We start from the raw sequence: 22,434 nt of genomic DNA, 5'->3' as shown, positions 1-22,434 counted from the left end.
TTTTCTTTGGTCTTGAAGCATCTCCGTGGAAATTTCATTAGGATCCCACTAGTTTTCGTACCTTTGCCAATTTTATTGACAAAAAGGGGGAGAATTAATGTATAGTTCGCACTACAAATACATATGTGTTTCGGATCATTATGTAAGGGGGAGTGGTTTTCATGTTGAGATGAAAGTATTGACTAAGGGTGGGTGATACATATCACCATAGTATTGTTGTCAAAGTTGTGATATAAGAACTTTGATATTGTATAGTAATATTATGACACTTTATAACAATGATCAAGATCTTTTGTTTTCTCATTGTTATGGCTACGGAACTTCAAAAACTATGATGCTGAATTGAACATCTATGGAATCATGGGAGTACTTGGAAAAGAAGAAGTTTTCAAGCAATGTTGAAGCACCAAGGAGATCAAGCATGTGGACGAGAAGCTACAAAGTTATATTTATTTTGTAATCCATATATATTGATAGTTTTGCCACTAAAATTGAGAAAGGGGGAGATTGTTAGAGCACTGCTCGGTCGAACTTGCATGCGTTTCTATCTCAAGCATGTTTGTCAAATTTAGTTGTCAAAACTATATGTCTTGATTTCTAGACTACTTATAGCTAAGTCTCGGTTTAGGACAGATTAATGTAGTCGAGCTCCAGACTCCATGACGATCATCTTACGAATATGAAGAACTACTCAAGGAACCAGTGGAACTTCATCCGACTAAAAGGTATGTGGAGACTTGAACTTATCTATCACTCAAAAGTCTATCTCTCTATCTCCTACTCTTGAGGCAAAGTCGTATAAGTATGATAGTTTTCATACATACTCATTTGCTATTTCGAGATGAGTTTACTCGCCTATATTTTTCTCGAAATACGTGTTGGTAAGCTTTCTCTTTAACCACTTTTCATCTTTATCCGTGACGAAATTCATGATGACGTTTCAATCTTGAAAATAGCATTGATGACGATAGTTTTGAATAACGACTGTTATAATATTATAGAAGAACGTTTCAATGATTGAAATGTAGAGTTGAGATTATGTAACCAACTATGAATATAAGCATATATAGTGTGTTCGCACATTAGTGTATAAATACATATGCTGGAAACCAATTGTGTGCACTTGTGCATGCGACATTGGTAAAGGATAAAGGTTGGGTACGCGTACTGACGAATGTTTTCTAACCGATTATTTTCGCTGGAGTTTGTAGTTTACAAACCGGAAAACCAGTCACCTTAGGTACGCAAACTCGCAGAAGTTTTCGAACCGAAAATTTCTGCTGAGTATCCAAACTCAAATCCGGTAGCTAAGGTACACGTACCCGTACGCGTACCCATGCTGGTTATTTCTCAAATCGGAAGTTCATGAACTTAAAACAATAAATCAATAAGGAATGCAATCTTTGCAAACCGTGGCTATATTGTTCATGAATTGATTCAAGTGAATCAAACCGATTTTGTTTCAATTGTGTCTATGTATAAAGACCCAAGCAATTGAACAACTCTTCAACTAGTTCTTTTGAAGTCATTTGAACTAGTTGTGAAGAAGATGAATATGGTTGATATGAAAGTACTCATATGGCTAACCTCGGTTAACTATTTTGTGAACCAACCAAGTGTACACGTTTAGGTACGGTTACTCAAACCTAAATGAAACACATTTCATTTGTGTATGACAAGCTAAGTTTCGATCTAACAGGTTGAAACATATTAGCTTTGAGAAATCGGGTTTTTCATCTAATAGTGAATATTGAATGCGTTGTTACCAAGGTAACTTAGATTACAAACCCTGATTTGAAAACTATATAAAGGAGACATCTAGCAACTGGAAAAACTAATCCCACACCTCCTGTGTGATACCAGTTGGTTTTGCTAGAGTCGATTCTCCTTTAACCTTAGGTTTCTTCCCGAGGACCTGTAGGTTAACGACTGAAAGAATTCATTGGGATTGCCATACGAAACTACTTCTCTTACAGTTGAGCGATCTGATCTTGACACTTTCTATCGTACGAGTTCAATTGAATAATTGGCTTGAGATTTATCTCCGATAGGGCAAGATAAAAAGAAATCACAAACATCTTCGTCTCATCGTTTGTGATTCCGTAACATCTTGTTTCGCTACCATACGATTAAGATTGTTGTGAGGTGATTGATATTTCTAGGCTTTTCTTCGGGAATATAAGTCCGGATTATCAATTGGTTCATGTTCACCTTGACTTATCAAAACACGGAACAAAAACTCTTGGGTCTATCTGTGGGAAACAAATTTACCTATCATAGACTTTTTTGTATGATACATATTTTTTTATTAAAGTCTTAGACTTTGGGTCGTAGAAACTCTTGGTTGTGGGTGAAATCAACTAAGGGAATCAAGTGAGTTGTATCCTGCTGGGATCAGAGACGTAAGGAGCACAACTGTACCTTGAATCAGTGTGATATTGATTAGGGTTCAACTACAGTCCAGACCGAAGTTTGTGTGTAGTAGGATAGTGTCTGTAGCGTCTTAATACAGTGTGGTGTTCAATCTGGACTAGGTCCCATGGTTTTTCTGCATTTGCGGTTTCCTCGTTAACAAAATTCTGGTGTCTGTGTTATTTATATTTCGCATTATATTTTGTTATATAATTGAAATATCACAAGTTGTGCGTTAAGATCAATCAATTAGAATATCCAACCTTTGGTTGTTGATTTAAATTGATTGATACTTGGATATCTGTATTTGGTACCATCCAAGTTATTATCCTTGTATTTGATAAAGACTCATAGATTTCTATTTGCTTGAGTAAAGATCAAATCAAGTGAGAGAGATATTAACTCCTCGATATACTTTTCTCTAGATTGAGTCTGACTGTCTAGTTGATTCTCTAGAAAGTATATTGGAGTTAGTCCATACAGATTGCTAATCGAAATATTGGGTGAGGTTGTTGTACCCCGGCATTTTCAGGAACTGTGGCCGCTAGAAGGTGAATGTGCAAGAGTATGTTGAATACTCCGGTTTGTATAATGTTGTTCTGAACTATATGATTGCGTATGACAAGGTCGCAATATCTAGTTTCTGTGAAAGGTATTACGGTGAAGACGACACATTCCAATTCCCCCTTGGAGAGATGACAGTGACTCCTGATGATGCTGAACAGATATTAGGGTTGCATGTCTAAGGTAAATCCACCAATGACAAGTTTAAGAAAAGGCTTAGTTGGGAAAGAATTTATGAATTGACCAGGAACTTGTTTGGCTGGGATAAAGAGACGACCGATGGACTTTTCGTGTCGGGAAACAAATACCCGAAGAAGGAGTTCAAACTTGTATAAATAAGGAAAATGTATGTTGGGTCGTTGATCAAAGATGGATAAAATGATGGCCTCCTCTCTTAGATAGAAGTTCGTGCTATGGCAGCTGCATATTTGTTGTACGTCCTTGCGTCGGTTTTATTTACAGACAACAAAGGTAACAGGGTTAGCGTAAACCTACTTCAGATTTTGGATCCCTTGGAAGAAGTGAAAACGTATTATTGGGGGACTGCCATAGTAGCACATTTGAATGGTCAGAGTTCCCAGGCATTACAGGTACGAACTTCTCAAATTAATGGGAATTTGGCTCTACTCCAGGTATTTGGATTGATGGAAGTTGTCTTCTTTGTGTACGTTTTTTCCTTGAATCTTTTTATGTTTATTGGATTGTTTTAATTTTTTCAACTTTGCTTGTTATAGGTGTGGATTTGCGATCATTTCCCCTCATTGTTCAAAGATAATGAAGATGTGCAACTCAACCCAGAATGGAGCAATGCTAATCCAAGAGGAACCCGATACTTTTTCATTGGGTCTCAGGATAAGGAACAAAATGACGTGTTGTTAGAAATGTGCCAAAAATTGGACAACATCACAACAAAAGAGGCAATCTTTGATCCGTACAAGAATGGTAGAGTTGGCGCAATGGAAGATGTCGTGTATTACCATGACCCTCTGTTTTACCCTTATGGATTTTCAATGTATAATCCAATGAGAATCATGCGTCAACTTGGGTTTATTCAAGATTCATCCTATGATGGCTATGTACCTCCATTCAAGCACAGGTTAGACAAATGCGAGGCTGACGTGTCAGACATGAATGTGGTTTACGAACCTGAACCTGATACCAAGCATTGGAATACTAAACACTCTAGGCTATCTAACACTAGAGATGATTCTACCAAACATTAAACAGATTTATTTGTGGTTATTAGGATTCGCGGTACACCCGTAAAAGAAATCTTTAACTCTCTTCTAGAACATCGAACAGATTTATTCGGACGTTCACGGAACGTATTAGCAAACGATTTAACGAGACACAAATCTTCATATGGTTCCCATTCCGCCACTGCCATTAATATCTCAGTTTGAAATGAAATTTTTTTAATTTAAGATGGATAATGGATGGTCTGGGTCAATTTTCTCAAGAGAATAAGATTGTATTATACAGATGATAATCCCAATGGTCATATTTTTTGAAATCCACAACAGGGTCGTTAGCACTTTGACATACAAAATGACGATCCAAGGTTCAGATTATGCAAAATCCCAAGTGGTCAGATTTTGAAAATCCCAAGAGTCGTCATTATTTACCTATAAGAAAATAACGACCCTGTTTCTGAAAAATTTGAAACTACATTAAGTTGAAACTTGGAAATAGTAGCATTACATTATAAGGGTGGAAAAACATTAAAGTTGATCTAAATAATCTTTTGAACACATTATATTTTATTCTTCTTCCCGGTGTGAGCTTCAACTATCAATGCGGCTTCTAAATGAAGAAACGGCTCTTTCCTCCACTCGGTATAAGCATTTTGTGCTGCAAACCTGTCAACTCTGTACCTGGCGAGAAACTCATTGTACTTGGTGCACAATTTCTTAAGATGAAGCGTCTTATCACAAATGTAGGCTGCATCATATGGATAGCGTGGTGTTTTGCGCTTATCGCCCAACTTTGGAACTAAAGGACCCCAACCAACTTGAACCCAAAATATACTCTCATGTTGATGTTCTTTTGGAAGATCCTTGACTATGTACTAATTTTTAATCCATTGGGTCTATTCCTCAACATCCTTCAATCTTTCCCTTAGTTGGAACTGGTCCTCACCTCATTTCTTGGCCTTGATTCTCTCTTCTTCTTCCATCGCAGTCAATGACGATGATGTGGATGATTGTTTAGTTACTTGGTTCCTTAGCGATTGGTCCATAGCATTAATATATTTGGTAGTTGATGGCGATGTAGATGGTTTTTTAGTAGGTTGATTATGTCTTTTGCGTATCTCTTCTTCCATGACATCAATTGATTTTGTTGTTCGCTTGCATCTTCTAAGTATGTCTTGAATTGAAGTGGTGGTAGTTAATGATGGACTAGACATTGAAAAAAAATATTTACTTTGATTTTATGGGGATGGAATCCTTATATAGAAAATATCCAAACGACTATTTTTCTAGGAAAAAAACTATACGGAAAGAGCCGTTGAGCCACACTTTTCTTTGGAGTCGTCAGCATGTAAAATTATACAGCAACGACCATGATGGTATCATAAAACGGTAGCTATGGGTCATCCATGTATACACGGTTCCGATGACGACTCAAAGTGACAAAAACATACAGGAGAGCAAAAAATTTATACCACTAGGTCGTGATGGTATATGGTTATCGTTGTTAACGACCCTAAATATTCACTAAATGGAATCTATGGGTCGTCCATGTATACAAGGATCCAATGACGACTCTGAGTGGAAAAAACATACAGGAGAACACCAAATGTGTACCACTAGGGTCGTTATGGTATAGGGTTATCGTTGTTAACGACCCTAAATTGTCATTTAATGGCAGCTATGTGTCGTCCTTGTATACATGGATCCAATGACAACTCTAAGTGGAAAAAACATACAAGAGAACCAAAAATTTGTACCCTCGGGGTCGTTATTATATAGGGTTATCGTTGTTAACGACTCTATAAGATAAATCAAATGGTAGGTTAGGTTCATTGGTGGTTTAATCCATATATGGTAACGACTCTAAGTTAAAAAAACGAGCAAAAGAAACAAGAGTGAAAAACATTTATGCCGCAAGATAAAACGCATTGTATTCATTAAGCATTCTTTAAAATACAAATATCCCGGTTCAAGATACAACCATTTTCAAAAGTGGTAATTGAATTATTGTCCCTCCTTTTGATGGTCTATACAAATATCTTTATCACATAATAATTATGCCCCTCTTTGCTATAAGCCCATCAGGGGCCCAATAACATGTTTTTCATTTCCATATTTATCCTCCCCGGATAATAATCTGTTTTTATATTTCTTCTTCATTTCAGATCTAAAACTTTTTTTTTATGTTCTCTGTCTTTCCAGACAACAGCACCACCGTCTTCATCATCTCTACCACCACCACTACCACCTCCTCCTCCACCACTTCCGTCGCTGCAAATAAATATTAGTGAATCAATGACAAACTAACTTCTCCAGTCAAATCTAAAGCATTAGCAGCATCAGATTCACTTTCAAAATCGACTGGATTTGGTCGATGATAACAGTCGATTTAGATTTAACAAGTGATTGAATATGGTGGTGGTGGATATGGGTTTTGACTGTGTTGTTGGGAAGAACAAAAATAATGGTGGATCTAAGATGAGTCATGAAGGAGATGTCGTTGTTGTGTGTTGATTCAACTTGATTACATGACCTTGTGCTGAAGTTGAGAATGAAGTAGAAATGGGGATTTCATGAAATTAGGATTTGATTATGTGAGTTTGAAGAAAATAAAGCTAGGGTTTGAGCTCGTGGTAGTTCATATGGTTCGAATTGGTGTTGAAGCTTCAGAGCAGACAATGGTGGTTGCTGCTATGGATTATAAATGGGGGTTGATGGTTCTGTTGGTGGATATGAAACTGCAGCTGGTGGAAGAATGAGTCTGTGTTTAGTATAATGAATTGCTGCTAATGTATGTCAGAATGGATCAACTTCTACTGTTGATCCTTTTTTTTTTTATCAACTACTGTTGTTGATCCCCTAATTTGGATCAAATTCTATTGTTGATCCTTTTTTCTTTTTGGATCAACTACTGCTGCTAATCCCCTAAATTTACATGGATCAACTTCTACTGTTGATCCTTTTTTTTGGATCAACTACTGCTGTTGATCTACTAATTTGGATCAACTTCTACTGTTGATCCTTTTTTCTTTTTGGATCAACTACTGTTGTTGATCCTCTAATTTTAGATTAACTTCTGTTGCTGATTCTATTTTTATTTGGATCAATTATTGTTGTTGATACAAAATATCTAAAACCAGTGGTGGTGGTGGATGTAGAGGTGGTGGCGGTAGCAGACTGATGGTAGTGTCAATGGTGGTGGTGGCGGCGGCGGTGTAGTAGTGATGGTGGTACCGGCGGTGGTAGCGTCAGTGGTGGTGGAAGGCTGGTGGTGGTGCAATAGTGGTGGTGGCGGAGGTGGACCGGCGGTCATGGCGTCAGTGGTGGCGGCGGACTGGTGGTGGTGGTGGAGTGGTGGTGGCGGTTGGTAGGTTGTGGTCGTTGAAGGTTGGTGATGGAATGGTAGTTGAATGTTGGCGGTGAGGGTATTAATGTAATCTAATTTTAAATGGATAAGGTTATTAAAAAGTAGGGACATATTTATTGTTGTATAATGATATATTTATTGGGTGTCAAAAGTAGGGACATATAAATAATGTACCCTTTTTAAAAAGTATGCTTAAAAATGCAACGCAAAGCTCAAAATAAACATATTCTCTCACGATTCATCGCTCATGTAAGCGTAACTAGGGGTTGGGTCCATAGCATTCCAAATGTTCATTCCATACTCATACTGGTTTGCCCATTCCTTAGTGAACCCTCCCAAGTCACCATAGGCCACCCGTGGTAAAGGACATTCTTCTGAAATCTTCAAACCTATGTAATGGTTATTGTTGACATGTGCCATTACAATTCTTCTTTTCTTCAGCCCCGGCTCACACCTAGTTCTTGAGGGTACGTACGTACAAGAGCCTGGGGAACCCTTTGCTGAATACATGAACAACATAAGTGAATGTGTCCGCTAAAAGTTGGCCACCAAAAGGCATTTGCATCCAAAACTTATAACCGACCGTCTTCGACGCCTTTGGCCTTTTCACGTTAGAAACCAACTCCTTAAACTTCCTTTTTTTCTCTTTCGGATCTCCTAGCATTATCATTGTCAAATAGAGTTGCTTTTCCTCAACGAGTTTAGTGGCCATTTTTTTTTCTTACATATTCGATTTGGGTGAGTTTAAGTTCGTCGGCTTCATCGAAATTCCCTAGTTGTTCCGTTGCAACATGCTAACCACAATTTCCATCCCCGTCAACGTCGCCGGTGGATATAAGGTGATCTAAGATGACGTAAGGAAGTTGTTCGGTATACTCTTCGTACAAAGTGTAAGCAACACGATGTGGTGGTCTTCCTTGCGAATCCCTACGTGTATTCGGATTACCCTTTCTTCCTATTATCATCACCATTCCACTCGATTGACTTTGTTGGGTATCGACCACATGCTCTACAACATCCATACCTGTCTTTTTTTCACTTCTTTATCACTTTGGGTGATTGCTTGCTTTTTTGTCCGACCCCTTTTCTTGGGAAGGAAAGAGTTATCATACTCCGTATATTCCGCCTGGACATACTCATGACATGATGGGTCACTTGTGCAGCTCTTGTATGCATTCACAGTTTCTCTAAACGAACTTTTAGTTGTTGGTCTACCTGGTGGTTTTTGTTTAATTGGATCATCTTCTACTCCCAAGCTTTTACGGGCTACCGACCAAAAATTAGAAACCAATATTTGTCTTCCTACACAATTCATTTTTCGGTAGATTTCATTGATGTACTTGCCAATATCCAAGTCTCCAAATTGTTCCTCAGCGGCTCCTATGGGATTTAGGGTGAATGAAAGTTGCTTCCAGAATGGATCGATATCTTCAAGAGGAATGATCACCTTGTACCAACCAAGCTTATGTTTACACGGGAGGCCAAGCCATGTCTCGGTTATACAATTACATTTAATCACTTTTCCCTTGGAAGCTTTGGCTCGAAATTTGTTAAGTTCAACCATCATATGCTTTATTGTCCACCATGATACTTGGTGTGCGAACTCACGTAGCAAATCTTTGTCTTCTATGTATGTCATCAAAAAAAGGTCTTTATTATACTCAATCTGAGCCACTATCTTTCTTAGATCATTCTCGGCGTGCTCGCGAATAGCTTCCTGTACCGTAACTACCCCACCCGTGTTCTCTTCGAGAATTTTTTTCAAACGTCCGTAAGACTGCTCTACAATACTTGTGGACTCATTTTTGAAGTGCTTGTACTTATTGGTCCATGCATAAAGAAACTTCTCCTTCCAAGGATTCAACCATGTATTTAGGAAATAGTCGACTACCTTCTTATGATCAGTGCTCCAATCATCAATAAACTTTTGCAAATTAGCATAGTACTTTACCTCGATCTTCGAATGAGCGAAATGGTCCCAATCTTTGAAGAAATCCTTCCATAGATCCCCCTTTTCATCGTATATTTCCTTTTCTCTTCCGCTCGCTCTTTTTTTGAAAGTTGACTTAGACGCTCGTCTTCCTCCTTCGAACGTTGATTACCCTTCTTAGGTTGGATCTTTTGTATTTGATTCTTGAAATCAGATAAAAGATTGGTTTAGATATGCCACGTACAAAGAATATGTTGAGCTGGTGGAAAAACACGACGAACGTCACTCGTAATTGCAGAATCCCTATCCGTAAATATAATCTGTGGTGTCTCTTCGCCACGGTAAATCAACCTCACTTGTTCCAACGCCCAAACATAATAATCTATTTCCTCTTTTTCCATAAAGCACCATGCCACGGTGAATGATTATTTATCCGAAGTATGAATAACCACGTTCAACATCGTCATGTTATACCTGGTGGTCTTATAGGTGCAATCTATGAACAAGACCTGGTAAAAACACTGAGCCAAATCCACCATCTTAGGATGGGCAAGAAAAATATTAGTCACTTTGTCGCCCGGACCCACCCTTGTTTGCATGGCGTAGTTAAGTTTTTCTGCCAAACCACTCTGATTATTGCATAATTAATCTACCATCCCATTCGTTTCTCTTGATCGTTGCTTTGGCAGCATAGATTATGGAAATAGTAGACAAGTTTGTCTTATCTTCCGCCCTTATTGCATTTAGGATCTTAAGGGGCCTACATCCCTTCATCTTCCGGACCTTTTCCATTTGACGTGGTTTCAATCGGACATATGTTGGGTGTCCAAAAAGACTTGTAGGTGGAGGATGGTTGTGACGACCATCCGGAATACTATACAAACTCCATAGATCAGTTTCATGATGCCTTTTGAAAACAATCCTGAACGGGAATTGTATCTTCTTCAACGAAGTTTTGTAGACCCTCGTCGTCTTCTTCTCATACTTATAATTCTTCCCTTTGTGTCTTACTTCCTTGTCCCCGCTCTCTCACATATAATCTCAAACTTCTTAAAATCGACGTGTTTGCTTTGAACAACCACGCACATCTTCTCTTTTGCCTTGGAGATAATCCATTCCTTGACCTCAGCCTTAGTTGTCCACGTCTACATTGAGCAAATTACACACTCATGAGAACACTAATTAAACAATTTTCAAAAACATATATATCGATTGAAACAAGAAAACCGTACCAAATCGGCCATATAGTGTTGGGAAGTATCAGGACCGATCGTAGACACTGGTTCAAGTTGAGAGCTCATTTGTACAACCAACTACAAAAAATACAATCTTTTCATTAAAGGGTCGTCAATTTATAAGATGTACCCATGACGACAGTATTGTTTACTTTGATTTTCCAGAGAAAGAGTCATTAGATAAATTATTGCAGATAGAGTCGTCACCTTATTTAGCAGGTTGACGACTTATTTGACTGAAACCTGATCTTCTTCCCAGGGTTAAAGTTGTCAGGATTTGTTTTAGCAAAATAACGACTCTTTTTCAACTAATGACGATCTACGTTTACAAATATACACCTTAACACAGAGACTTTTTGATAGTAGAGTCGTCATCCAATCTTTCTATATAATAGGAAACCCCAAATCGCCACATGGCGCCACCCCAATTATTCTTGATTGTAGTACGCCCACATCATCGCCTACATTATCACCATTTTACATGTCATTGTACTACCATCATCGTGTCTCATGGTAATATTTTGTGTTCTTTACTTCAGACACAACTCTTCATAGAAAACTTCTATGACCACAACTAATGGAAAAGACACCTCACTTCCCAAGCGTCATTTCCCTTATTTTAAGAAAGGAAGAGGCAAGCGTCCTTTTCCAAGCGTCCTTTCCCTTGATGCAAAAGACACCTCACTTATATCTATATATATATATATATATATATATATATATATTGATAAAATTGGTGGTGGTTAACCCGTATAAGAGGCAAAAAAATGAGCGGAAATATTAAGAAAAACAGTTAGAGACAGACTTGAACATGCTTCAATAAAAAAAAGGCCAGGGAGAAAATGGAGGGAAGTAAAACACATTTAACGTTTTACAATCTACAGACTATAGATAGGTGGCAAACCAAATGTATCTAGCCTCACGACACTTCACCAACTTGCATAATCTTAAGACCCATTGTGATGAGCAACAACATACATCCTGAGACACCATCTTCAAAATAATCACGTATATTCATTCCATAACAATTGAAATTGAAGCATCCATGGAATTTTAATTGTAATGACACATCATACATGCATCTATACATATAAGTGGTAGTGTTTTTTAAGTCAATAAGCAAGACAACTTGATGAAATTGTAAGCAGATTGTCAAAACTCGAGACAACAGTGAATCAGTGATTATAAGGTTGGAGTGGTTTTGAGGATCAATACACAAAATTTCAGAGGTAGAGGTGGAAATGGTCAAAGAAAACCATCATAGGAGATAAGGAAATCAAAGTTTGATCAATACAGACGTATAAAAAAAATTAGCATAAAAGTGTAATTAGATTGTCATACTAAATGAGAAATACCTTAGAGGATGGAAATAATATACAGACTGAGATTTTGATTCATCTTATGACCAGTTATGAGAGGATGTTAGTGGCATTGATTAGAGGTTAAACAATGAAACATTAGTTTTGATGGAGAAAAACCACAAAGACATGGTGGATGATCTGTTTGCTTCAATCCTCGAGGAGAATCTGTTTGCTTCACAAAATTGAAGGATTCCTAAATCATTCTCTGTGACCATTATCCTATATATTCAAGTTCAAGTAATAGACTAGCGGTGATTTAAGTCTCTGCCGAAATAAAATGCAACCAAGGCATAATTGGAACAAAAAGGTTAAGTACAAAGGAGGAAGAAAGACGTCAAAAAAAGGTTAAGAAGGCAACCAATGATTATGAGCCAAAACATAATCGAAACAAAGGTTAAGTAAACTGTAACCATTATCCTATATATTGAAGGATGATCTGTTTGCTTCAGTCCTCGAGGAGAATCTGTTTGCGTCACAAAATTGAAGGATTCTTAAATCATTCTCTGTAACCATTATCCTATATATTCAAGTTCAAGTAATAGACTAGCGGTGATTTAAGTCTCTGCCGAAATAAAATGCAACCAATACATAATTGGAATAAAAAGGTTAAGTACAAAGGAGGAAGAAAGACGTCAAAAAAGGTTAAGAAGGCAACAAATGATTATGAGCCAAAACATAATCGAAACAAAGGTTAAGTAAATTGTATGCTTTTTGTCTAACCAATTTAATTTTAATCCAAAGATTAAGGAAATTTTTGGTTCGCTTACTGCATTTATTTGGTTTATGAAAAAATGTTGAACTTTTAAACTTCGCTGGCACAACAGGAAATTTCTTGTGTACCCAAATTTCTACATTTGTGGAAAACAATCACAGGTAACTAAACAAAATCATATACATAAAACACTATCAATAAGACAACACATTTTTTAGTGTTATATCCGGTGTGTACATACCGGGCTAGAGGCTTGTGAACATAATAAATGACGACTCTTTTGATCGGCAAGAGTCTTCACTTTTTTAATATGTGCGGTAACGACCCACTTAGCAGTTAATGTGAATTTTGAATTCACCCAATGTGGTTGAGTCGACCAACGGAAAAAAATTCAAAAACTTGGCAGTTGGGTTGTTCAATTCTATAAATAGAGACTCATATCTCACCTCTTCCTCACCCAAACCATAATTCTCAACCTTCTCTTCCCCTTCTCATTTATTTATCATCTAAGAGGAAAAAGAAGAGGAAACACCATGACTACTCCCTACACTTCCGAAGAGAATGGCGCCATTGTGAGAGCTTGGTTGACACTCAAATACCACTTTGAAGATCTAGGAAAAGACATTGATCAAACATTTCATGCTTGGTGGAACCGTGTATTCATCGTTTTTGTAGCGTTAGACGGAAATTGTAACTCAAGGTCTTTGAAACTCGTTAAGGAAGGGTTCGAGGAGATATTCGTAGAATGTGAAACTTTAAAAAAAGAATTGAAAGCCGTAAGGGAAGCCTTACCCAATATGTTGGGTGCTATAAGAGTAAGTATTTAAACAAGAGGTAAAACTAATCCCAAGTTTTGAATGATACTAACTGAGTATATTATTTTTGTTTTGCTTTTTCAGTTGGGGAAGGCGTATGCCCGATATGAGGTGCTTCGTGGGAAAGAGTTTGAGTTCCACGAATGCCACCGTATAACTACCTATAATTACAACATTTTTGGTTAAGTGTATAAGTGCACCGTTATTATCTATTGTATTTCATTTCCTTCAATGTAACCCTATGAAAGATGTATGCCTTTTATGATTCAATGAAATAATTCTATGAAATCAAAAATCATAAAAATCAACACTACGAGTCGTTAAGGTATAGAAATATAGAAAATGACGACTCTAACTAAAATTCTTAATGGTTGGTTAGGGTCGTCAATGTATATGAATAACTATATGATGACCCAGAGAGTAAGTTTTTTATAGAGAGTTTGGATTTGAGAGTCGTCTGGGTATAAACAAAATACAGTAACGACTCTAGGTGAACTAGCAACAAGTGTCGTCCGTGTTTAGCACATTACCTTGACGATTTTTCATCACTTGGAAAAGTTGCAGGTTAGAGTCGTGGTTGTTAGTGTCAACAAACTGACGACTCTATAGAGTCGTTAGTGCATACAACCCCCGACTATAACGACTCTCACTCTGAGTCGGTCCATAGTGACCATGAATCGACCACTTGGAGCACCATTCGGGCAATTTGAAGAGTATAAGAAGTTTACCTGATTGTTTTGAGCTCCGGGTTCTTCATTTTGAGGATTGGTTCCTTCACTTTAAGCAATGTGATCTTCAGTTGCACCATTGTTCATGACTTCCTCTATTAACATCTCTTGATCATACATCCAATCCATATGAGAATTTGAAACAATCTTACCACCAGCACAATCATGTTTGTTATTTGAACCTTCACCAACATCATTCCCTCCACTTGAATCGCTCATTTCTAAAAACCCTAGTTTTTCCTCACAAAACTCCCCTTCTTCTTCTCAACACACAAAAATTCAAAAATAAAATGTCCCCAAATTTTTATCCCAAAATCTGATTTTAACCTAACCACACTTACCACACTAATTAAGTTAATCAATTCTTAATACTAATCATTCAGGGACAGTTTAGCCATTTAGAAAAAAATTGGATAAGGGATGACTCATATTAGGTTTGAGTGTCCTTTTATGTCCTCTAATGGGAGGCCTCCAATTAGTTTTTAGGGCCTCCAATTAAACGAGGTTCTTTTTCTCGGAATTCAGTAACAAGTCGCAGTGGACGAAGGCAGGGCTAGTAACAAGTGATTCTTGGGATCCATCTAGTACGCATAATCATTCTGGGATCTTTTTTATTGGTCCGTAAGTAGGTCACGTCGTCTCATTTTTTGCAAAAATCAAACACCAGGGAAACGTAGTTATCACCTTCGTAATACCAAGCATTATGTCTAAGATAACCATTCGGCCATTCCTCTCCACATCCTCTCCCTATTATCGGAAATTGGAGAGAATAGTGCTCCCTCCGTTCTAAATGAAACCAGGCTATTATTTTGAAATAGAGGGAAAAGAAGTTTTCACGCCTAAAACAATTCTCTATGTTTTAGGGTTTTGAGGAAATTAATTCCCATACCATAGTGCTACTCTAACTACATGTATGAACAGCCGAAAGCATGCCGGACCATCTCATTAAGGGGAAAAAAAAAAACTAGCAAACTTTAAGCATTGGTATCGCTTAGTTGTGTTCCTATTCCCCAAGACTCAAAGAACTAATACGATACATCAAATGTTTCCATTAAATTATTGTATTATTACCATAATTACAATCCTAAAACTCCAGAACATCAATATCTGAGAGGTTTAATCAATGTTGTGAAGAACCCTGGGTGGGAGGAGGCAGGCGGAAAGAGCCCCCAGCATACAACATTTGGTAGACAGGTCTTATTCTGATTGAAAGAATTGCACTCAAAATGGAACCCAAACCACATACACCGGCTAGAACCAGGAATGTAAGCCTAAAACAGTTAGGACCCAAGCAAGATACACTCGAAGCAAAAATCATACCATCAACTCCTTGCTGTTGCTGCTTTTCTACTTCCTTATCATATAAATAACCAGCTAAACCCCCTGAGAAGATAACTGCACCTAGAGGATTTCCGAGCAACATGAAATTGTATATGACACCAAAATGCTTCAACCCAAAAAGTTCAGAGGCGGTAGGGACCATGACAGAAAATTGAACCCCATAGCATACCCCAAGTAATGCTGTTGCTGCGAAAAGGGTCCCGTTCAGAGCTGATGCAAATAGAAGGTACGCTATAGCCATGACAAGTTGAGACACTGTCATCCAAACTGTGCGTGGGATTGTTTTTGACCTGCAAGTCATTACAACTCAAATATAAATCAGAAGGATAACCTATCTAGGTGGTCAGGCGAAGTACGGTTACATAATTATGCAAGATCATGCGGAAAAAGATCTATGGTTATTGGTATGGACACTAATTGTTTATACATTGGTGATTGAGAGTCTCTAATTCAAGGTTAAATCCTCCACCGGTACAGGAAATCACATGTAATTTACACGGTTAAGATTATCTCACTCATAATTTTACTTTGCACTCTGTGGAAGCCCTATTTGTACAGTGGATGTAGATGCCTTAAAAATAATAGAAGTTTAACCTGTTGTCCCTAAAGCAGTTTCTCTTTCATTTAGCCTAGAGAAATTAGATTCCTCGCACATTCTTATCAAATAGTTACTGACCCACATGACATTAGACAGAAATTGTTAGGCCCAAGCAGTGATAATCCAAGAGACAATTATTGGATATGGCAAGTCTAAACAGTAGGGAATCCTCAGTAGGAAGCCCTTGAATCAAACGTGGGTTGCACAGAATAGGGGTGTAATTGATGATGGAGATCAAACTTCCATCAACATGCCTTGCTAACTATTAACTACTAGTGGTGTATTAAATAGAAAATACTAACCTAACAAAGTGTTCAGAAACAACACCACCACCAAGACGTCCCAGAAAATTGCCAAAGCTGAAAATAGATAAGAGGATTGCAGTGTCACTTGTTCCTTGCGCAATCCCAATCTGTGCCAAATTATTGAGAACAGTCACACCTGAACCAACGCCGAAAAAGTACACCATGAACAGAAGCCAGAAATCAGCCTTCACAAAAGCTTCACGTAATTTGAAGTCTTCTCCTCTCCTAGGTCTCCTTTTCTTCTTTATAGCACCCTCCCCTTCAGCTATAAGTAAATCCACATCTGAGATATCATCTCCTTCTTGAAGATAAGTCGTTGATGAAGATGGAGTCAGCAAAGCCTCTGTTTTGTCTGAGCTGTCATCCAGAGACAACAGTTGGTCTGAAGAACCATCTGGTCGACCTTGCATGCCTGATTTTCTACTTGGGAACAAGGTCATTTTCAGAGGGATTGCAAGTGGTGCCATCAGAAGGAGAACCATTACAGCAATGAAGGCATAGGATATATAGGTACTTAATGACAACACATCATCCAATACTGTAGTCGTGAGAAGATAGATACCAAGACAAACACTAGCAGCTTGAGTGAACACAAAATGGCGATGTTCTACAAAATCTTCTACGGAGCCTGGGGTGCAAGGTCTGACGAAATATATCATAGCCAGGCACATAGCTGGAACAACTAGTGTGAGGAACAGCAAGAGCTTTGAAGAGGATTTGTGAAGAATCGCAGAATAGATCTCCGTATAAACTGCCGCACTAAGTCCGACGTAGCCTTTTAAGATGCCAGCAACGGTTCCCCTACTAAGAGGAAAGTTCCTCATGTTAGTAACAAGCACAGCAGTCCCCAGCCACGCACTGCTATTAGTAGCGATACATAGTGCAATCCAGAGCTGCCACGACAAAATAAGTTAATATCAAGATCAGGAGATGGTACTTGTAAATAATTGGGTATGCAAAGCGAGGGACTCTATCCACAAAAATGCATCGTGATTGCTTACAAACACTTAAATATTTCTAAAGCTTCCTGGCTTCTGTTACTTAAATCATTTCAGTTATACATTAACACTATCAGCTGTGTTGGATACCTGTTGATAGTTTTAATATGCTTAGCAACTGAAAAACAACTATCTGGCCCCTTTGGGGTACCAAGTCATACAATGAGGAAGCTAACTGTTATTTTATTTCTCACTCTACTATTAAAAGACACTTGTATTTACAAATACCCTAAATCAGCCCTGTGAAAATGTGAGTCAGACTGCATAGAACTCCAAAACTTGACTAACCTAACTGAAGCAAACTTTGTATTATTCTAGCTATTGGACAAGGATCTGGGCTTCAAAGTTCAATCTTAAATTTGCCATATTTATCTAGCATCTATTGCAACCATGTAAATTCAAGATAACTTACTCTGTTGTGTTTCCACATTAAAGAATAAAACAGAAGATACTATATCAACAAAGGGGGGCTGTGGTCCTTAAGATTAGTGTGCCCCGACACCTAACAATCAGCTCATACTGAAATGATAATGTACATCCTAAAATTGTGGTTCAAGATTCGCCCTTTAAATGGTCGAAAAGATCTACACAACCACCAATTAAATTCAGCTCATCCAGATATTATAAGCCACTCTAATTTCTTCCAAAAACCTCCATCCAGATATTAAAAGTTAGATATAGTTATTCAATTTTAGGCCAACTAAACAGAGTTTTGATTTACTCAGTTTATATCCAAAAACCTCTCTAGTAATTGATAATCCAATTGTTTTCTGGTTTAAAGATGTCATTTCTTTGGCTTATGCAAGAAAGAGAGTGATGAAACAGAAAACCCTGCAACCATAAATCAAGCCTAGATGGGAAACTGTTGCTCTCAGTAGTATTTCCCATTATAGATGCACTTACTAGAATGAGACTGAACTATAACATACTCAGGAAGTCAGGCCTAATGCATCTCAGAATTTTTGGAACGAAATCAATTTGATATATTAAGTACGCGAACTCCCCAGTCAATCAAAGGTGAACTGAATCAACAATTTTGTCAGACTTGTGTGCACAGACTCATTAAGAACATGACGAAGATTTGTAACTGCACAACAACTGACTAATACATATGTGAAATTTTTACTGCAACGTCCCTAGGGTGATAGAAACTCAAAATCCAGCAAGAAATTCAATACTTAATTCAGCAATTGGAAAAGAATTTCGTAATATCAATCCAGAGACACAAAAACAATCATTTTGAAATCAAATCTATCTAAATTAAAAATGATATACTAATTGTTGTTTCCATTATCACCTCCTCCTCCGTCTTAAAGTTCATGAAAAAAATCAAGAACTCGGAAGAATAAACATCGAGAATTCAATTATAATCAATTTCAGTGGGAATAGATAAATTAACTCACCAACCAGTAGGGTAAATTTTGAACAGTACGGCTGATAGAAAGCCAGAGAACCCCATAACCGAAGAAACATGCAAAAGTTCCGATCAAGAGTATAGCCCAAGGTGGGAACTTATTGCAGATGAGACCTGGTAGAATACCCACATTCTCACCAATATCATTACCAACTCCAAGCATCGTTAGCTGTTGTTGACTGTATCCTAATACAGATTTGAGTGAATGAGAATAGAGAGGGAAGTTGTAACCATTCCCAGCTGCTATCTGTACCCAAACTGCTGCTCCAAGACCTACCCATGGTGGTCTACTTCCTACTTTCAAATTAGCTGAACCCATCAAATCAATTTAGTATGAACTGATACAAGAACTTCACTGAATTCAGCTGGTGCGACTCGAAATCCCTTTAACTAATATACTAATACTAGTTACAAAGGGATCCAGATTTTGCTCTTTTTGACACTTCAGATACTAATATTTCACCAACACTTTCCGTCATAAGTGTAATTAATGTTTCCAACCACTAAAACCCCACATCGACTGAGAGATCAATAGCCCAGAGGAATAGTGAAAAGCCACTCAAATCGAAGCTGCGATGATATTCTCAAGAGAGAGACGCCACGTTTCTTCTGTTTGATGTGCTTTAGGGATGATATTTTAATATTAAATTGATTTTCTTAGCAGTGTCGACGACTCTACGTGGGCATCTACTTTGATGGGTAACAGATCTAGTGTTACCTAGTATCCCACCCAACCTCAATGTATTGCCGGTTGCGATGTGAACACGCAGAATAATGTCATCTGAGTTTTCACAAACAATGCGCGCAGACTCATGATAATATGGTAAATAGGCTGCGCCTGAAGGGAATGGATTGGTTATGTCGAATCCTTGACTCAGAGTTCTAATACTCTTCCTCGTCTCATCAATTACAATCATTGTCCTTGGCTCATACAATAAGATAAATAGTGGAAAATGTACGAACATGATATGCCATAAGTAACGAATTGAATATATAAAGTATAGATGTATGAACATAGACGAAACAATTAACTTATATGATTCTCACTCAGATCTCTGTCTTCGGGATTGGGTTTTTCATTATATGTGTGAGGGTTACAGAAATAGTCGAATGACTTTGAGACCAATATAAGCCTGCGTAGCAGGAGGAACCTCACTTACACTTTCTCTATTTCTCTGTCTCTCTCCTATTCTCTTCTCAATGTCTCTTTCTCCCCTCTTCACTTGGGAGAGAGGGGTATATATAGGGTGGTTACATGGGGTCCACTTCTGAGGCCCGTTATAACCTTATCCTCTTGTGTCTTGTGCCGCTTACGCAGAGGTCTTCGTGTTCTTGGTCTTCTCTGCGTGTTCCGTTTGAATATTCAGTGCTATCTGCGCTTCCTCCACAGGCTGACTGACACGTATGTTGTTTGAGGGTATTTAATGCGGGTAGTTGAGATGTCTGTCCGCGGTAGACAGCTATCCTCTGCCCCTGTCTTGTCTGCGTCAGTCTGACTATCCTCAGCCGTAGATCTTAGATCTTTATGGGGATAGGATAAAGTGAATCTTGGGTTATCCTTCAGTACTTCGCAGTGTTCTAATGCTTCCGTCTTCCTCGATCCTCTACCGTTGGATCTGGTGGGTGGCGACGCTATCTTGATAAGGCGCGTCTCTTGGCTGTCCGCGTGTGATATCATATCTTGATGTTCTCAGCCACATGTCCTCCACGTGTGTCTTTGTGGACACGTGGCGGAAGATGAAATGTGTACCTACAATTTGCCCCTTTTCATCCTACTGGGCGGTTAGTCGAAGTGGGAAGAAAAAACGTGTTACTCTCTTCATCTTCTCTTTGTTATTTTCCTAGATTTTAGGGCACGTTCCCCACTATTTGCAATAACTTCTTCTTGGGTAGTGGGGAGGTTTTATTTTTCTTTGTTACTCTCTTCATCTTTATTATTTTCCTACATTTTAGGGTACGTTCCCCACTATTTGCAATAACTTCTTCTTGGGTAGTGGGGCGGTTTTATTTCTCTTTGTATATATATGAGAAGGAATATGGAAATTCTCTAGTCATAAATTTCATTCCTTCTCTTTCCTCAGAACTTTTGTTTTCTGATTTTGTTTCCTTGTTATTAATTGTTGCTGCTGCTGTTGTTTTTGTCTTTGTTGCTGCTGCTGTTGTCATTCCTCGGAGCTTTTCTGCTGTTGTTGTTGTTGTTCCTCGAAGCTTTCTTTACGACCCTGATTTTTCCTTTATAGGTAAGTGGTTCTACTGTGTTTGATTATCTTTTGAAAAATATGTTCGTTTTCTGTTGCTGCTATATGTGTTTGTGATGAAGAACATATATATAAATGTGTGTATGATTGCCCATGTTCGTCATTATAAACAGTAATAATATCGTCCTTCGTGCATGGTTGCCCCTATTTGTTATTTCCTCTTTTTATTTAGGTTTTGTTCTTATTTTTCATCTGGTTCATAATTATGAATAACTGGATAAAATTGGGTTTTTTTATTTTCGTTTTGTATCCGCGGAAATCTGAAACTTGTTTGTGTACTACGCAAACATGGTTGATCATCCGCGGGTTTCTTATCAAACTCCACCGCCTAGTCCGCGTAGGGATCCTGATGTTTCTCCGCCTGGTGGAGGTTCGTCTAAATCTTCCCAAGGTGATGCCCGCGGTCATAGGGTTTCGTCTTCTTCTGGTCATATGCGCTTAACTTCTAAGAGGAGTGAGTCGCATAGGGGGAATACGCAGAAGGGGGACCGACCAAAAGAGACTCCTGGCTCCCGGTATGTTGTTTCTCGTCCCTCAGCTAATCCGCGTGATGATCCTAATAGAACGCGGGATGTCCTACCTCTTCGGTCAGTGGCGCCTCCTTCCGCGTCTCACCAACATCCTCTACCTCCCCCTCCAATGTCTCAACCCAAGGGGAGGTCTTCGAAAGAATTGATTTCGAAGACTGATGCATCTAAGGTTCATCCTAAGAGAAAAGCTTCCGATAGAAACCCTTCGAAGGATTCTGCGCCTGATCCCGTGGAGGAGGAGGATATTTCTCAGGAGATACGCGGCGTCGTTGTTGGGGAGAAGAAAGTGACCTTCAAACATATTGATCTGGAGGTTTTCAAGGAAAAACATGGTCTTCAACTATTCGATGTTCGTTTTTACGCTGTTGATGATGATATTACTTATGAGATGATATCGACGTATAAGTTTGATGAATTTCATCTGCTGACCACGGTGGGGGCCTTTGAAGCGGGTCTTATGTTGCCTTTGTACAAGTCTGGGGATTCTTTTTATTATGATGTGCTGGCTGGTCGAGAGGGTTCTTCGAAGAACACACATTGTCGCTCTATTTCCCAACTTCATGGGAATTATCTTCGTGCACTGAGGGAGTGTTATCTTCGGAGCAAAGGAGAGACAATGATGACTCTTTATGTTCCCAACCCTGAGGAAAGGGAGTGGTATACGCCTGAAAAT

At 38.4% G+C, this 22,434-nt stretch overlaps 2 protein-coding genes across 2 annotated transcripts; one reads left to right on the top strand and one right to left on the bottom strand.

Moving 5' to 3' along the window:
• The first annotated feature begins 3,389 nt into the window (after positions 1 to 3,389).
• LOC113305709 (protein MAINTENANCE OF MERISTEMS-like) lies at positions 3,390 to 4,199 on the top strand. The gene is made up of 2 exons (XM_026554722.1): positions 3,390 to 3,608; positions 3,711 to 4,199. Exons 1-2 carry the CDS (start codon positions 3,390 to 3,392, stop codon positions 4,197 to 4,199), a joined length of 708 nt encoding a protein of 235 aa, XP_026410507.1.
• An 11,135-nt stretch (positions 4,200 to 15,334) lies between these two features.
• LOC113301787 (protein NUCLEAR FUSION DEFECTIVE 4) lies at positions 15,335 to 19,594 on the bottom strand. Its single transcript, XM_026550605.1, has 3 exons — positions 18,963 to 19,594; positions 16,559 to 17,454; positions 15,335 to 15,948 (listed from the first exon to the last, which is right to left on the bottom strand). The coding sequence occupies exons 1-3, from the start codon at positions 19,290 to 19,292 to the stop codon at positions 15,438 to 15,440; spliced, it is 1,737 nt and encodes a 578-aa protein (XP_026406390.1). The 5' UTR covers positions 19,293 to 19,594; the 3' UTR covers positions 15,335 to 15,437.
• Between the last annotated feature and the right edge of the window lie 2,840 nt (positions 19,595 to 22,434).

Source organism: Papaver somniferum, chromosome 8 (assembly GCF_003573695.1).
Source record: "Papaver somniferum cultivar HN1 chromosome 8, ASM357369v1, whole genome shotgun sequence".
Taxonomy (NCBI): domain Eukaryota; kingdom Viridiplantae; phylum Streptophyta; class Magnoliopsida; order Ranunculales; family Papaveraceae; genus Papaver; species Papaver somniferum.
This window is presented reverse-complemented; position numbering and strand designations above follow the sequence as displayed.

What these genes read in the sequence shown, in the direction of transcription:
- LOC113305709 (XM_026554722.1), top strand. Translation starts at nt 3,390, where the DNA reads ATGGCAGCTGCATATTTGTTGTACGTCCTTGCGTCGGTTTTATTTACA. An exon ending in GGAATTTGGCTCTACTCCAG is followed by an intron (nt 3,609 to 3,710) that starts GTATTTGGATTG and finishes TGCTTGTTATAG; the next exon opens with GTGTGGATTTGCGATCATTT.
- LOC113301787 (XM_026550605.1), bottom strand. Translation starts at nt 19,292, where the DNA reads ATGGGTTCAGCTAATTTGAAAGTAGGAAGTAGACCACCATGGGTAGGT. An exon ending in AAAATTTACCCTACTGGTTG is followed by an intron (nt 17,455 to 18,962) that starts GTGAGTTAATTT and finishes TTGTCGTGGCAG; the next exon opens with CTCTGGATTGCACTATGTAT. An exon ending in GTTTCTGAACACTTTGTTAG is followed by an intron (nt 15,949 to 16,558) that starts GTTAGTATTTTC and finishes AATGACTTGCAG; the next exon opens with GTCAAAAACAATCCCACGCA.